Here is a 16,641-nt window from a genome sequence, read left to right on the forward strand (position 1 = left end):
TCTGTTAAATTTTCTGGAAGAGTCTATATAGAATTTGTAATATTTTTTCCTTAAACATCTGAAACACCAGTGAAGGCATCTAGGCCTGGAATTTTCTTTGTGGGAAAGTTTTTAACTACAAATTCAATTTCTGTAACAGAAATAATGCCATTCAGGCTTTCTCTCTTCTTGACTGAGCTTTGGTAATTTGTGTCATTCATGAAAGTTGTCCATTTTGTCTTAGTTGTCAGAGTTAAAGGCATACATTTGTTCATAATACTCCCTTAATTTTATCTGCAGAATCTAAAGTGATGTCACTTCTTTGATTTCTGTCTCCTGTTTTTTTTAAAGAAGGGAACTCACTCTGTCACCCAAGCTGGAGTGCAGTGGTGTGATCACAGCTCACTGCAGCCTTGACTTCCTGAGCTTAAGCAATCCTTCTACCTCAGCCTCTCAAGTGGCTGAGACCACAGGCATGCACTACCATGCCCAGCTAAGGAAAAAAAATTTTCTTTCTTTTTTTTTTTTTTTTTATAGAGATGGGTTCTCACTACATTGCCCAGGCTGGTCTTGAACTCCTGGGCTCAAGTGATCCACCTGCCTCAACCTCTTAAAGTGTTGGGATTACAGGTGTGAGCCACAGTGCCCAGTCCTCTGTCATTTCTGATACTGGTGATTTGTGTCTTCTCTCTTTTATTCTTGATCGCTCTAGTTATGGGTTTATCACTTTTATTTATCTTTACAAAGAACCAGGTTTTGGTTTCAATAGCTTTTTCTCTATCATTTTTATTTCATTGATTTATGCTCTAATCTTTATTATTTGCTTTTCTCTGCTTAATTTGAAATTAACTTGCTCCTTCTTTCACCCTACTTTTCTACAGTGGAAACTGAGATCATTAATTGAGCTGCTTTAGCACCATCCCACGAATTCTGAAATGTTCTTTAATTTTCAGTTGAAAATATTTTCTTTTTTTTTTTTTTTTTTTTGAGACAGAGTCTTGCTCTGTTTCCCTGGCTGGAGTGCAGTAGTGCAATCTCAGCTCACTGCAACCTCCATGTGCTAGGTTTAAGCAATTCCCCTGCCTCAGCCTCCCAAGTAGCTGGGACTACAGGTGTGTGCCACCACGCTTGGCAAATTTTTTTTGTATTTTAGTAGAGATGGAATTTCATCATGTTGTCCAAGATGGTATCAATCTCCTAACTTTGTGATCCACCCGCCTCTGCCTCCCAAAGTGCTGGTATTACAGGTGTTAGCCGCGGCATAGAAAATATTTTACAACATTCCTTTCGGTTTCTAAGTACTCATGGAGTACTTAAAAATGTGTTACTCAGTTTCCAAGTATTTGGAGATTTTCCAGGTAACTTTCTACTATTGTTTTTTAATTTAATTCCCTTACAATCAGAGAACATACTTTTGTTGTTGTTGTTGTTATTGCTGTTTTTGAGACAGAATCTCACTCTGTCACCCAGGCTGGAGTGCAGTGGCATGATGTCGGCTCACTGCAATCTCTGCCTCCCAGGTTCAAGCAATTCTCCTGTCTCAACCTCGCAAGTAGCTGGGATTACAGGTGCCACCAAGCCTAGCTAATTTTTGTATTTTTAGTAGAGACAGGGTTTCACCATGTTGGCCAGGCTGGTCTTGAACACCTTAGCTCACATGATCTGCCTGCCTCGGCCTCCCAAAGTGCTGGGATTACAGGTGTGAGCCACTGCACCTAGCCAGAGAACATGTTTTGTATTGTTTAAATTCTCTTAAATTTCTCAAGGTCTGGAAAAAAGAAAAAAATTCTAAAGCCTTATTTAGTGGTGCAGAATGTGGTGACAAATGTTCTGCATGCACTTGGAAAGAATGTGTATTCTACATATGTTGGACAGTATTTTATATACATCAGTTAGGTCAAGTTAGTGCATAGTGTTGTTCAAATCCACTATATATTTGCTGATTTTTTTCCCTCTACTTGTTCTTTTATTACACAGAGAGGAGTATTAAAAGTCTGACTATAGATAATTTTGCATTTATCTATTTCTTCTAATAGTTCTATTGGTTTTTGCTTCATGTCAGGATTTATCTGATTCCTTTATCATTAAAAAATTAACTTCTTTATCCTGTTAATATTATTTGGTCTGAAATGTACTTTGATATTAATATAGCCATTTCAGGTTTATTATGGCTAATGTCAGCATGGTATCATCTTCATACATTTACTTTTAACCTATTTAAAGCATAATTTTTCCAATCATAGCAAACTCAATAGTAAAAAAATATATATATATATATATATATATATATATATATATATATATAAGTTTTTGAAAGCAGTATATATTGGGTTTTGTTTTTTATCCAATGTGCCAATTTCTGCTTTTAAACATTTAAACCATTTATATTTAATTTGATTATTGACATAATTGGATTTACATCAAACATCTTGCTATTTTTTTCCATTATTCTAGTGGTTGCATTAGCATTTATAGTAAAAATATCTTTTAACTCACCACAGTCTGTCTTATCAAGTATGACCTTGCTACTTCATGCATAAGAACCTTGTAACAGTCTACTTAGATTCCTCCCTTCCTGCCTTTGTGCTACTCTTATCATACATTTTACTTCTATGTTATCATCCTCACAATATATGGTTATTATTATTGTCTACACAGTTATCTTTTATACAGATTTAAAGAAAAATATATATGTATCCTTATAATGACAATTTCCAGTGACCTTCATTTCTTTGTGTAGATCTGTTATTTCATTGGGTATCATTTTCTTTCTGCCTGATGAACCTCCTTTAACATTTCTTGAGGTGTGAGTCTGTGAATGATGAATTTCTTCAGCTTTTGTAAATCTAAAAGTATCTTTATCTCACCTTTGTGTTTGAAAGACATTTTTGCTGGTTGCAGTAGTCCAGGTTGACAGTTTTTTTTTTTCTTTTAGTACTTTAAAGGTGTTGTTCAATTTTGTTCTTGCTTATATTGTTTCTGACAAGAAATATAATGTCATTCTTATATTAGTTATCCTGTATATAAAGTGTCCTTTTTTCTCTGGCTATTGTTTTCTCTATCAGTGGTTTTCTGCAATTTGATTATGATATGCCTCAGGGTAGTTTTCTTCTTGTTTCTTATTTTTGGGATTCCTTGAATTACTTGATTCTGTGGACCTATAGTATTTTTTTTTTTAATTTTGAAAATATTTTAGCCATTATTTCTTCAAATATTTTTTCTACCTCCCCATCACTTCTCTCCTCTGGGGACTCCAATTACACGCCTATTTAGTCACTTGAAGTTATTCCATAGTTCACTGGTGTTCTTTTCATTTTTTTCTAAATTCCCTTTTCTCTTTGTGTTTCATTTTGAATAGTTTCTATTGTTATGTTTTCAAGCTACTAGTTTCTTCCACCATCAATCCAATCTAGTGTATTTTTCATTTCCCACAAAGTAGCCCAGTGAATCTTTTTAATATCTTCCATGTCTCTGTTTAATATAACATAATGAATATATTAAAATAACTATTTTAATGTGTTTGTCTGCTATTCTATAATCTGTGTAGAATCTGAGTTGGTTTCAATAGATTATTCTCTAGATTATTGGTTGCATTTTCCTGCCTCTTTGCATGCCTGGTGGTCTTTGATTGAAAGTTAGATCTTGTGAACTTTACCTGTTAGGTACTGGATATTCTTGCATTCCTATAAATCTTCTTGGGCTTTGTTCCCCAATGCAGTTAACTGACTTGTAAATAGTTTGGTAATCTTGAGTTTTACCTTTATGATTTGTGAGGCTGGACTGAAACAATGCTCAGGCTAAAGTTAATTATTTTCCAATACTGAGCAACCTTCCTGAGTATTATACCCAATGCCCAATCAATTATGAGATTTCTCCAGTCTAGCTAGTGAGATCAGGAACTATTCTCAGCCCTGTGTGATTGCCAGGTTTTATTCCTTTGAATCCTTTCAGATAGTTTTTTTCCTTTGGCCTTAGGTAGTTTTCTCACGTGCATGTGTAAAACAGTAGTATTTTCCTGAACACTTGAAGGGGACCCTCTGAAGATTTCTGTGGTTTTGTGTGCAGCTTTCTCCTCTCTGATACTCTGTCCTGTTTGTCCTGTAAATTCTAGCCACCTTGGTTTCTCTGGACTCTGATTTTTTTCTTCCGTTTCCTCAAATTAGGGAGTCTGCTGGGCTCAACATGAGTTCCCTTTCCCTGGGCCATGGTCTGGAAACTGTCAAGGCAGTAGGCTAGAAAATCATAGGCAGCTCAACCCATTTGTTTTCTCTCTCTCAGAGATCACTTATTGGCTGCTTGATTTTTAGTTACTTAAAAACCACTGTTGTCTGGGCATGGTGACTCACGCCTGAAATCCCAGCAGTTTGGGAGGCCAAGATGGGTGGATCACCCAAAATCAGGAGTTGAAGACTAGCCTGGCCAACTTAATAAGGCCCTGTTTCTACTAAAAATACAAAAATAAGCCAGGCATGTTAGTGTGCGCTTATAGTCTCAACTACTCAGGAGGCTGTGGAAAGAGAATCGCTTGAAGCCAGGAGGCAGAAGTTGCAGTGAGCCAAGATCATGACCCTGCACTCCAGTTTGGGTGACAGAGTGAGACTTTGTCTCAAAACAAAGCAAAACAAACCATTGTTACCATATGTTGTCTTTTTAAAAACTGTTTCAGGTGGAAGTATAAATTCAGTCCCTTTTATTTCAAATGAGCAGAAGTCCTGAATTTGTATTTCTACTTAGAAAACAGACTAAATTCAAACTCAACCTGAAATGTTCACAGTTTGAGGAAATAACCATTGAGTACTAAAGGAAAGGATTGTTAAGTAACTTACGATGTTTAGCTTTGTTTAGCACCGGAACACTTTCTGCTTACCAGCTATATCACACACTGATACAATCAATATTATCTGTGCACTGTCTGGATTACTTACTCCTTATGGGAAACTCTGGATGACCTCTGATGAGCTCCTGAAATGCTTCCCAGTGGGACTCAGTGTCAATACTCTTATAGAAAGATAAGATTGTGACAGGAGTGCTGAGTACAGAGAAAGGAATGCTGCTCCATTTTCAACACTGTCTATGGACTAAAACTCTCTTTCCTATCTGAATTAAGAGTGCTAGTAAATATCAGCAACTGTTCTCAGTAACACAGAATATCCTCAAGGAGGTAAAGAAGGAGGCAAGGGTGTTACTTGGGATGAAGGCGGGAAGAACGCCTGCTGCCAAAACTCACAGTGACCAAATTTCACTTCTTGAGTTCTTCCCATAGAAATTTATTCTGGGACCCTCAGGTAAGAAGCCCAAGGGCTTCCACCTTCTGTTTTGATTGTCTAAGAACCAGAAAAAAATGACTTATCTTCCACCTACTAAAGATGTTGAGAATCAATTACCTGCTTGAAGCAATGGACAGGCGCTGGGACTGAACATGTTTCTTTTAGGTATTTGTCCCAGGTAAAATGACCTGTAAAGGAAATAGAAATCTATATCACAGTCAACTTCCTAAAAAAATGTTTTCAGGATATAATCTACACTAAACATTAAGCCATTTGTAGACTGGTTTTGAGCATAAAAAACTTATCTTTTTTTCTGTTTGAGCTCAAAGGAGTATTAAGGGTAAGAATCTAAGTGACCTGAGTGGATGTTTTAAATTCATGTTTTAAAACAATGGTCTAAAGATGGCTTGGGGTGTTCTTTACGTTAGTTCCTAAAGTGATCCAAAATGCCAAAGCAAGACATACCAATACTACAAAGAAGTGCCCAGGAAGCTCATGGAGAACAGAACAGAAGAGGTAGAAAGTGGGTGGGGAGATTGCTTTTGAACAACCTGACTCTTGGAAAGGTCCCTCACTGCTGTCAAGTGGCAGGTTTTAACACCCAATATGGTTGGATTCTAGCATCTCAGTTCAGGAAGAATGAAGAAAAGGCTGTCTGGAGACAAGCGGTGAGATGATTTGAGGGGAGGGGAAGCCAGATGAGTGAGGTTATAGTTGAATCCTCACTCTAAAAAATGGCTCTCTCTCACCTACCCCTGCTGCACCCCCATCCCAACCACAGCTGCGTTGCTCTGGGGTGCAAAGTGACAAAGATCTGTTAATTTAAAGTAGGACCTGGGAAGCATGTCTGATGATATAAATAAGTACAAGCTGGGGTGTCTGTAGAATCTTTTAGCCTCTTGAACTGGCCTTAGAGCTTTTCAAAGTTTGAAGAACACTGTCCTAGATAAACAATCTTCAAGGAGAAACTATGCTGGGGCAAGGGAGAACAGCTTAAGGCAGGCCATTAGATACAGATCTCACTGGATCACAAAGATTATAAAATTATTTATTTAAAGGTTAAACCAATTACCAGTCTCCCCCTAATACCCACCTAGAGGTGACCCCATGATGGAGCAGGGAAGGTCCCAGAGAATCTCACAAGCTAAAACACTGTAGCAAACCAGCATTTCTTGAAGTTTCCTCTGTAGTGGAGCAGCACAGAGCCCCTTTGGGCCATGCAAAAAGCACTAGATGCTGGGAATAAAAATGAGTCACTGAATGATGAAATCTAAATCACTCCAAAGATGATGCCAAGACTTTACACTCTGTTGATTTTATAGCTTCTGTTTTATAACTGGTTCCTTTCCCACTATCCTTAACTAAGCCAAATAGATTTGGCCAGAAATCACAGTCAGTTCTGAACTATTTCATGAACTGGCTGATGATTAATCATCATGACTAGACAGTCCATAGGGCAAATGAGATGACTGCAAAGTCAAGCTTTAAAGACGTTATCAGAATTTTAAGGAAGAATTTGCTCCTAGCTGACACGGCCCTAAAGCAAGGATTGAATACATTTCATCACTGTTTGCCGTTAGAAAAAGAAAACATTACAAATTATTATTCTAACCTTACAAATGAAATATTAAATCAAATAGTAAGCTTTGGATTTCACTGGATTACGAATCTTCAACTCGGGCATCTAGAGCAGCACTGTCCAATAAAGCTTTCTGTGCTGACTAAAACGTTCTGTATCTGTGCTAGCCAGTAAGGTAGCCACTAATCACATAGCTATTGGACACTTGAAATGTGGGTAGTATAAGAAACTAAATTTGGCTTAATTTTAGTTAATTTAAATTTAAATCTCTACATGTAGCTAACAGTTACTTATTAGGCAGCACAGATCAAGAATTTTGGTCAGTCCTGGGTAACTGCTTGTATTAGCTTAAGTTCTGACTAAAAGCACCCAAGACACTTTGGTCTTAAGAATAATGGTAACATCAGAGGTACCACAATAATTAGGGTATTAATTACAGTTCTCTATGACACATATCAACCATAGTAATCAATCCCTATGCTGTAATGTACACAGGCTAGAAACCTCAGTCCTTTTACCACTTAGGAAACACTCTATTACCAACTGAATGAAAAGGAACCTTTGTTTAATGTAGTTCACCCAACTGTGATGGCTGACTGGCTTAAACCATACCTAGGTTGGTATTTTCCTTTTATTTGATTACTTGGGCTAAGGGTTAGTTCCCTATATTCAGGGAAATTGTAAAATAAGATAAAATTTATGACTTAGTAAGAATGTTTGGACACCTACTATAATCTCCATTATGAAGCCAGACATCATATGTCTATCATATCTCCAAGCGCTAAAATAACCACAAAAGAAATAGGACAGACATCAAGGTATAGATCCAGAGTTAGCAGGCTTTCTGTTAAGGACAATATAATAAAAATTTTATGCTTAGTAGGTCATACAGTTTATCTCATGGCTACTCAGCTCCATCACTCTAAAGTGAAAGCAGCCACAGACAATATGTGCATAAATGAGCGTGGCTATTCCACTTAAATTTTATTTATACAAGCAGGCAGAGGGCAGGACTTGGCCTTCCAACAGCAGCTTGCCAAACCTCTGGTATAAATCATTGACTCTCAAGTGATACTTATAGTCTCATTTCTTAAAGAAAGTTCTGGGCCCCACCTTCAGAAGTTCTCATTCAGTAGGCTCCAAGTGTGGCCTGAAAATATGTATTTTTAAAGGCTCCCTAGGTAATTCAGATTAACATCTGTGACTAAGAACTACTACTGTGTAGTTTAAAGAATGTAATACTGGGAATCTGAAGATGTTGGTAAAAGTCTTGTTTCTACAGCTAACTATCTTGGGTAAATTACTTAATCCTTCCAAGCCTCAGTTTACTCATCTGAAAGATGAAGATAATATCTGCCTTACAAGATTGTAAATAGATTCTTCATTCAATAAATATTTAAGCTTCTCTGAGTACAAAGAACTGTGTTAAATGTTAGCGGAACAAGATAAAACATTTCTCAATTCATGGAGCTTTCAGTCTAGAGATAAAAAGAGACATTAATAAACATAACATAAATAATCTGTTATGATAATGATAAAGTTAATGAGGTAGTACAGGTTGTCTTGAGAACGCAGAACATGAAAATCTCGTTCATGCTTAAGCTCAGAGATTGTTGCAAAGATTAATATTATTAACTAACATAGGTATGTTTTATAATTTAAACATATATAGTGTTTTTAATTATTCCAACATTATAATTCAAAACACTCAAAAATTATAGTTTGAATGTTTTCAATTATTCATTCAATAGATGTTTACTGACCATCCTCTATGTGCCAGGCAATATGACAGAGGTCCCTGCCCTCATGGGATTTACATGCCGGTGTATGATGAGACACAATTAATATATAAACAATAAATAAACAAGGCAGCAAGTGAAAAGAACTTGAAGGAAATAAAAGGAGGTTATGTGATAGAGACTGGGAGCTATCTTAGTAAAGTTACAGATAGATACTCTATAGAGGAAATGCCTGAACTAAGACAGATGAGAAAAAGTCAGCCATCTCATTTATGAAATAATGCTTATAAAAGTGTTTTATAAACCCTGATGCTCACCACATGATAGTTACATTTATTATTAAAAAAGAAAAAGAAATCCCTGCCCTGAAGGGATTTACAAATGACATTCAAGTACCTTGGCCCATAAAATATAAAGCACAAGAGGCCACCAAGTAAATGCATGAGTCACCTTCTCTAATATTCATTCATTCAGTAAACATTTATTGAGTATCTGCTATGTGATAAGCCTGGCTCTAGGTACTAGTAATATATAGAAAAAAAAAAATACAGCTGAAGTCTCTACCCACTTGAAGCTTACATTCTAAGGGAAAAGAGAGACAAATAAATAAATAAACAAACATATGTCAGCTGGTCCAGAGGGTAACAGAGACACCACATTAATTATACGATTCCTGGCTATTATGAAATTTAAAAAAATAAAGGTAAAAGGTAAAGAAGGTGTGCTATTTTAGGCAGGACAGTCAAAAAAGGCATCTTGATAAGGTGATATAAAAGTTGAGATTTGGGCCGGGTGCGGAGGGCCAGGTAGGCAGATCACCTGAGGTCAGGAGTTCAAGACCAGCCTGGCCAACATGGTGAAACCCCGTCTCTACTAAAAAAATATACAAAAATTAGCTGGGTGTGGTGGTGGGAGCCTGTAATCCCAGCTATTCAGGAGGCTGAGGCAGGAGAATTGCTTGAACCTGGGAGGTGGAGGTTGCAGTAAGCTGAGATGGCACCACTGCATCCCAGCCTGAGTGACAAGAGTAAGACTCTGACTCAAAAAAAAAAAAAAAAAAAAGGTTGGGATTTGACTGGTCCTTCCAGCCTCTGCTTAAATAATTCCAATCATGGGACACTCATTATTTAGCTATTACTCAACAGTAGAAATGGTCAGCCAACATCTGCCTTCTAACCTCTACTGGTCCTAGATATATCTAGTCTCTCTCTATGTCCCAAATCCTTCGACTGCTCCTAATTTGACAGGCTGGCTACTCATGTCTGGCAACTGTTCTGGCCACATTCCTTTACAAGAACTCTACATTATTTAACCTATATGTGAACCCAAATTCTTAACAACAATTACGGATAATCAAATTCTTTAGATGAGAAATTCCACTCGACTATTACCGTCTAAATAGTGTTCTATGTACCAAAGTTTAAATAACAATATATTTGTTAAAAGTCATTAATGTTAATTTAAGTGTCTTTGTTTTTTCAGTTTTTTGTTTTTTTGTTTTGAGACAGGTTCTTGCTTTGAGTCAGCATCAGAATGGATAGAATGGTCAGGCTCTGAATCAGCATCAGGCTGAAGTGCAGTGAACACAGCTGATTGCAGCCTCAACCTCACAGGCTCAAGCGATACTTTCATCTAAGCCTCCCTAGTAACTGGGACTACAGGTGTGTGCCACCACATCTAGCTAATTTTTGTATTTTTTTGTAGAGACAGGGTTATGCCAAGTTGCCCAGGCTGTTTTCAAACTCCTGAGCTGAGCTCAAGCCACCTCAGCCTCCCAAAGTGCTAGGATTACAGGCATGAGCCACAGAGTCCAGCCAGTGTTTTTAAATTTTTTGATGAGTATTTTTGTACATTTATCTTTGAATGCTTTTGAGATGATCTCCTTAGGACAAATTCCAAAGAGTGGGATTAATGAACAAAGTTTAGAATTTGATACAATACATATATTGCTAAAATATCCTCTAGAAAGAATATACCAAATTTTTTTTTCTTAGAGATGGGCTCTCCCTGTGGTGCCCAGGCTGGTCTCAAACTCCTAGGCTCAAGTCATTCTCCTGCCTTGGACTCCCAAAATGCTAGGATTACAAGCGCGAGCCAACCATGACTAGCTTTTTTTTGAGACAAGGTCTCACTCAGACACCCAGGATGGAATGTAGTGGCACAATCATATCTCACTGTAAGCCCAAACTCCTGGACTCCAAGCAATCCTCCCACCTCAGTCTCCAGGGTAGCCAGGACTACAGGTGTGCACTACCATGCTTGGCTAATTCTTTTCTTTTTAGTAGAGACAAGATGTCACTATTTTGCCCAGACTCAATTTCTATTCCTATCAAAAGTACACAAGTGTGTTTACTACATATTTGCTAAAATTGTGTTTTAACAATTTCTATAATTTTGACAAATCTTATCAGTGAAAAAATACCATCATAATTTTATTTGCGATTCTTTGATTATTATTAAAGTGAAAGATCTCTTTAGGCTTATCAGCCAGTTTATAGTTTATTTAGGCATTTTTCTGCTGAAACATTCTTTGGTTTTCTCACAGATTCTAGGAGTTCTTTGTAGATTAAGGAAAATTCACTAGAAGAATTTTTACTTAATAGAAATAAAGCATCTAGAGAAAGTATTTTTTTCACTATATCACAGGTCCCTCTGAAAGGACATAGACTCTCAGGCAACAGAAAGAGAGGCTTAGATAAGGAAAAGAAATCAGAGGTGTTGTGGAAGGTCCAGACAGATATCCTGATATGAGAAAGGTCTGGGTTTGGGAGGCTTCATAGATGTAGAATCATAATATTCAAGCTACAAAGGACCTTAGTGTTTCCTAAAACAAACTCATGGCTTTCTTGGTCCCATATCTTTGCCCATGTCACTTACACTCAGTGACTAAAGCTCAGCAAAAATTTTACATTTTCTGTCAGAAGGCTTTGCAGAGAAGGGCTGGACAAATTCTACCATTTCCTATCTTCTATAACATCCTGTTCACATCATATGACAATAATTATTTATGTAAGCTCTTTATGGACGGAGGCTTATATTCATTTTTAAAATCTTTACTGTTTAACACAGTATATGAAATTTAATAGAGGCTCAATATGAGTTTCTGAGTGAATAAAAATAAGCACACAAGTAATAATCCTATTCTTTCTTGGACTAATAAAATTATACCTAGGATATAGTTCTGCAAACTATAATTTGAGAGCAAATCAGAGTTTAAATGATTACCTAGTGATGGTAAACAGACCCAAAATCATGTCACCTGAGGACCAGCTGATGGAACATGAACAATTAGCATGAGTAAAAAAGTGAAGTCTCAGAGCCATTATCCATCCATCCATCCAGCCTGCCAGCCAACAAATATTTATAGTTTGTGTCAAATCACCGTGCTACGTGCTTGGACTTACAACCGTGATCAAAATATCATCCTTGACCTCACAGAGCTTCAGTTTAGTGACAGACAGAGAATCTAGTGAGGGACAGAGACTAAACAGTCAACACTAAGATAACGTGGTAAGTGCCACACTGGAGAGACAGAGGGTGCTACAGCAGCGCTCACAGTGCTTGCCGAAGGCTTCCTAAGGAAGTAACCTTTAGGCTTCTAAGCTAAAGTGTAAAAGGAGTCAGTCAAAGAAAGGAAACTATTTTTTGTTTGTTTCACAGAGAAAGAAAAGCATTATAAAGGCCCAGACAAAGCAGTTTTTTGTTTGTTTGTTTGTTTGCTTTTTTTTTTTTAGACAGAGTTTCACTCTTGTTACCCAGGCTGGAATGCAATGGCGCGATCTCAGCTCACCGCAACCTCCGCCTCCTGGGTTCAGGCAATTCTCCTGCCTCAGCCTCCTGAAAGCAGTTCTAAAAGCAGATCTTTTGGTATGGTTGCTCAGTGAAGTTTAAAGAAAAAGTAGTTTAGAAAAAAGGTTGCAGATAAAGGCAGTGTTCCGGCATTAGAGAGCCACATATACTGTATTACTGAGAAGAGGAAACATTCAAGGGTTTGGGGTGAAGTCATTCTAGCTGCAGTGTAAAGAATAGGCTGGAGGGGGATAGGGCTGGAGGAAAAAAAAACTAGTTAGAAAGCTGTTTTAATAATCTAGGTGTGAGATGACTGTGGCTTCAACTATGAAAGTGGCAGAGTGGCAATGAGAAGGCAATCCCTAGAGCTTCTTTCTAAAAATCAGGGCAAAAAATAGGGTAACGCTGTTTAATGTGGCCAGAAAGTTAGAGAGATGACTAATATAAATTATAAAAAGAAGCAAATTTTGGCCCAATAAATATGTCTAAATATGAAATGAATTACCTGAGGAGGTGCTAAGTCCTCAACAACTTGAGGAGTTCAAGATAAGCCATTTCACAAAAAATTCAAAATGTTGAATTTTCAATGTTGGACAAGGGTAGATTATTTTATGGTCTTTTCCAACTTTGAGATTCCACAGATCTACTGAATTTTATTTCAGTTTGCTATTTGGAGCTGCTCCTTATGCATGATGGTAAAAATGAAATACGCAGGATTAACTTACATCAGAGGATATGCCTATGGAACCAATGTTCTCACAAGGAAAAATATACTATCAAATTTTAACATTTTTTAGTAACTGATATACTCTATGTTAAATTGAGCACCCACATTTCACAACTCTCCACCAAACAAAGAGTTTACAATATGCCTTAAGCTCTCACTGAGCTACAACTGTTATTATCATTCATATTAGCGACAAAACCAAAAAGAGCAGCAGCTATCACTGTCTTCCATTTGCCTATACCATGCCAGAACTATATCTAGTATCTCCCATGTTCATTATAACCTGCAAAGTAGGTTTTATTCCCATTTTAAAGATGAGGAAATAGGCTTAGAAAGATTAAGTAATTTGCTTGAAGTCACAAAACTTTTAAGTGGGTAAAGGAGTTTGAACCAAGGCCTGTCTGACTCCTATGTCCATGCTTTTTCTACTACACACCAGTACCTTAAAAAGCTTGAGGAAAGTTTTAAAGAATAGTAAAAAATAACTATCATTTATCAAGTGCCAGGCACCTTTACCTGCATTATTTCATTTCATTCATTTCTTCAGCTCACATTCATAGAATGCTTCACTTCAAAGAATGTCAGAAGATTTGACTTAGAGTAAAGTCTGAGTATAGCCGCTGAACAGAATGAAAATCATAATAATCCTCCAAAGTTGAAAAGTATTTGAGAGTTTTTAAGATGTTTTCACATCCATTAGCTCATGTAATCTTCTTTATAACCCTGTGAAGTAGGCAGAATGGGATTATTATCCCCATTTTACAAATAAGAAAACTAAGGATCAGAGTCACAAAGTTACTAAGTGGCAGAACTGGCTCTCAAAAAGGCTAGGAGTTCTGACTCCTAGTCTAGTGTTGTACTACTTCATGTTATCTTCTGGTGTCAGTGGGCAATGGAAAGTATTAAGTTGCAGGAAAGAAAGGCAAGAGGAGGCAAATAGACAATGATAATAATAGAGCTAAATATATATCAAGTTGTAACAAAATACATCAAAATACTTGAACAAAAATTGATAAAGATATCTGGATATCAATATCTATGTAACATGTAAAAGGATTTTAAAGAATTCTAAGATGTTAAGACTGATGTTTATGCAAGGAGCTCTGATTGAGAAGTATTAGAACTAGTTTTATTACTCAAATCTTAGTCCTGAAGTACACCAACCAGGGAGCAAAACCAAATGTAATTATTGGTCTGACTTCTTATTTGATAATATTTTAATATTTCTGTTATTTGTGAATAAAGTCAGAAAATATTTAATTTCAGTTCAATTTATCTTACAAGTAATTTTTTTGGGGGAAAAATCCCACCAAACACTGATTTATGGATGGTGAAGGTTTTAGTTCTGGATTCAGTAAATTAAGATAGTACTTCCAGTTTGGTTCAGTTTCCATTCTTCCCTATACCCTGTATAATTAACCACCTTCCGTTCCTTCTTGTTAGCTTGTTCTGTGGCCTACTGATTGGCGGGACTTGATGTGACGGCTGAGATGAAGTGCATGGGATAATTAGGCAGACAAGAGCACAGGAATCACTGGTTTATGAGACAGAGACACATGGAATTCTTTTCCTAGTTGGTTAAAACTGGTTATAATCTAATCCCTGGTTTACCAATTCCCCTTATTTAACAGAAATGCAAGAAAAGTATCTTACCTAGCTCCAGGATGTCAGCAGCTTCTAGTAAAGAAAAAAATGATGGAGTATAAGTCATTAAGACAAACATATCAACACAATGGTAAGTGAAATCCGGGGCTAAAATAGGATATTGAGCATTTATCTAGTTCAGTTATCTTATCCTAAAAGACACTGAGGTTCTTAGTAGTTACTGTGGAAGCACACCACCCAATTTTGCCTTATTCCCAAGCCTAAACTTATAAAAACTATAGAAAACCAGAGAGGCTAAGCAGCTATGCCTAAAACTTTGAAGCTAATTTGGGATCACCTATACTCAGAATCTAGGTTTCCTATTTCCAGCTAAAACAAAGTATACTGCTTTTGACTGATACCTCTGTAAACTGCAATATTTGCCTCTGATATATCCAGTGAGTTATTTGTAAACTGAAGCCTCTAACAACAAAAATTTTATGGGAGAAGATGTCAAGTAAAAGTTTTCCATGCCAAATGGAGTTTTTTCCCCCTTACCTTGATATTGGGATGCAGACTCTGATTGGTGACCATATTTATGTTTTCTAACATCATTCCAGTCTATCACTGCAGGGGGAGAGAAAAACAGTCATGTGAAAGAAAATATACGATTCAATACATTTCCAATTTGGCAGTATGTATTAACAGTTTTTAATAAAGTAATCCACTTCTGAGATTCTATGCTACGGAAAAATATTCCAAAATACAGGAAAAAGATTTTATGTAAAAAGCTTTAGCATTATTTATAATAACAAAAAAAAGGAACACCTAAATGTTCAAAATAGAAGGCTGATTAAGATTTGATAATACAATCACTTGACAAAGTATTTTGAAGCTGTTAAATTTTTACAAAGGCTAAAGAACAAATGGGAAAATGTTTATATTACAATGTTATTAGGTAAAATGTGTGAACAAAAATTACATTCATGGAATGATCACAATTACATAAAACACTAAAAACAAATAGCACCCTAATTATGGGCTCAACTGTATGCTCCAAAACTTCATGCTGAAGTCTCCACTCTGCAGTACAGTAGAATGTAACTGTATTTGTGATAACAGCCCTGGGCTGTATGGAGCAGCTGCTGTCATCATGCCGGCTACAGCAGGGAGATCTGGTGGGAGCCTGGGAGCAGGCAGGAGTTTCACCAACCTCGGCACAGCTGCAGCTGCCCAAACCAAGGCTGCAGACCCAGACCTCCTGCTCCGTGGAGCAGGCAGGAGCCCTGTCCCAACAGGCACAGCTGCAGGCACCCAAATGCAGCTGCAGATCCAGACACCCCTGCACTTTGGGTGGTCTGGGAAGGACCCCTCTACCCTCACAGGATCAGAAGTGCCTGCTCCCCCTGCCTGGCTTCTCCCTGCTGTAGGCACTTGCTGTGATCTTGGAGCAAAGTCAGGGCACAGCCTGGGTGCTATGAATGGCAGCAGGAGGCAGACAGATTCCTAAGCAGAAGGGGTGGATCCCTGGTAAAGCCCCTACTTCAGGCCAGGGAGGGCCTGAAGGCTGGGGGCTGAACTGCCAGTCCTGCAGACTGGAGTGGGGACTTGTGGTCCCTTTTCCTGGCCTGCCCATGGTCGCTCACAGACCAGTCAGCACTTCCTCCCCTCTGAGCTCCATAAAAGCCCCAGGATCAGCCAGGGCAGAGCAAAGCAGAGGACGGAGAGATGACTGGACGACCTGCCTGCAGAAAGGAGCCACCCACTCTAGGGCCTCCTCTTTGCTGAGAGCTGCAGAAACGCCATGACAACCTGCCTGTGGAGAGAAGCCACCCACTCTAGGGTCTCCTCTCTGCTGAGAGCTGGAGATGATGGGATGACTAGCTGCAGAGAGGAGCCACTCTCTCTGCTGAGAAGTGAACACTTGTTGGACAACCTACCTGCGGAGAGGAGCTACCCTTTCTGCTAGGAGCTGAA

The 16,641-nt window shown here is 37.8% G+C and overlaps 1 protein-coding gene across 17 annotated transcripts in view; it reads right to left on the reverse strand.

The window, feature by feature from the left end:
- Positions 1 to 16,641, reverse strand: part of SCMH1 (Scm polycomb group protein homolog 1) — a 237,750-nt gene that overhangs the window by 158,256 nt on the left and 62,853 nt on the right. For 7 of the 17 annotated variants that reach the window (XR_004259472.1, XM_032247135.1, XM_032247146.1 and 4 more), the window contains exons 3-5: positions 15,223 to 15,291; positions 14,734 to 14,757; positions 5,364 to 5,434 (exon numbers count right to left, since the gene is read on the reverse strand). Coding sequence is in view for 11 of the 17 variants with exons in the window: in XM_032247135.1 (XP_032103026.1) it covers positions 5,364 to 5,434; positions 14,734 to 14,757; positions 15,223 to 15,291 (164 nt within the window). In the remaining 6 variants the exon portion in view is untranslated. Of the gene's footprint in view, positions 1 to 5,363; positions 5,435 to 6,339; positions 6,483 to 13,596; positions 13,804 to 14,733; positions 14,758 to 15,222; positions 15,292 to 16,641 lie in introns of all 17 variants that reach the window. The other 10 variants (XR_004259473.1, XM_032247133.1, XM_032247145.1 and 7 more) reach the window with 5 other exon arrangements.

This window comes from Sapajus apella, unplaced genomic scaffold, assembly GCF_009761245.1.
Source record: "Sapajus apella isolate SASKATOON/1434 unplaced genomic scaffold, GSC_monkey_1.0 scaffold62, whole genome shotgun sequence".
NCBI lineage: Eukaryota > Metazoa > Chordata > Mammalia > Primates > Cebidae > Sapajus > Sapajus apella.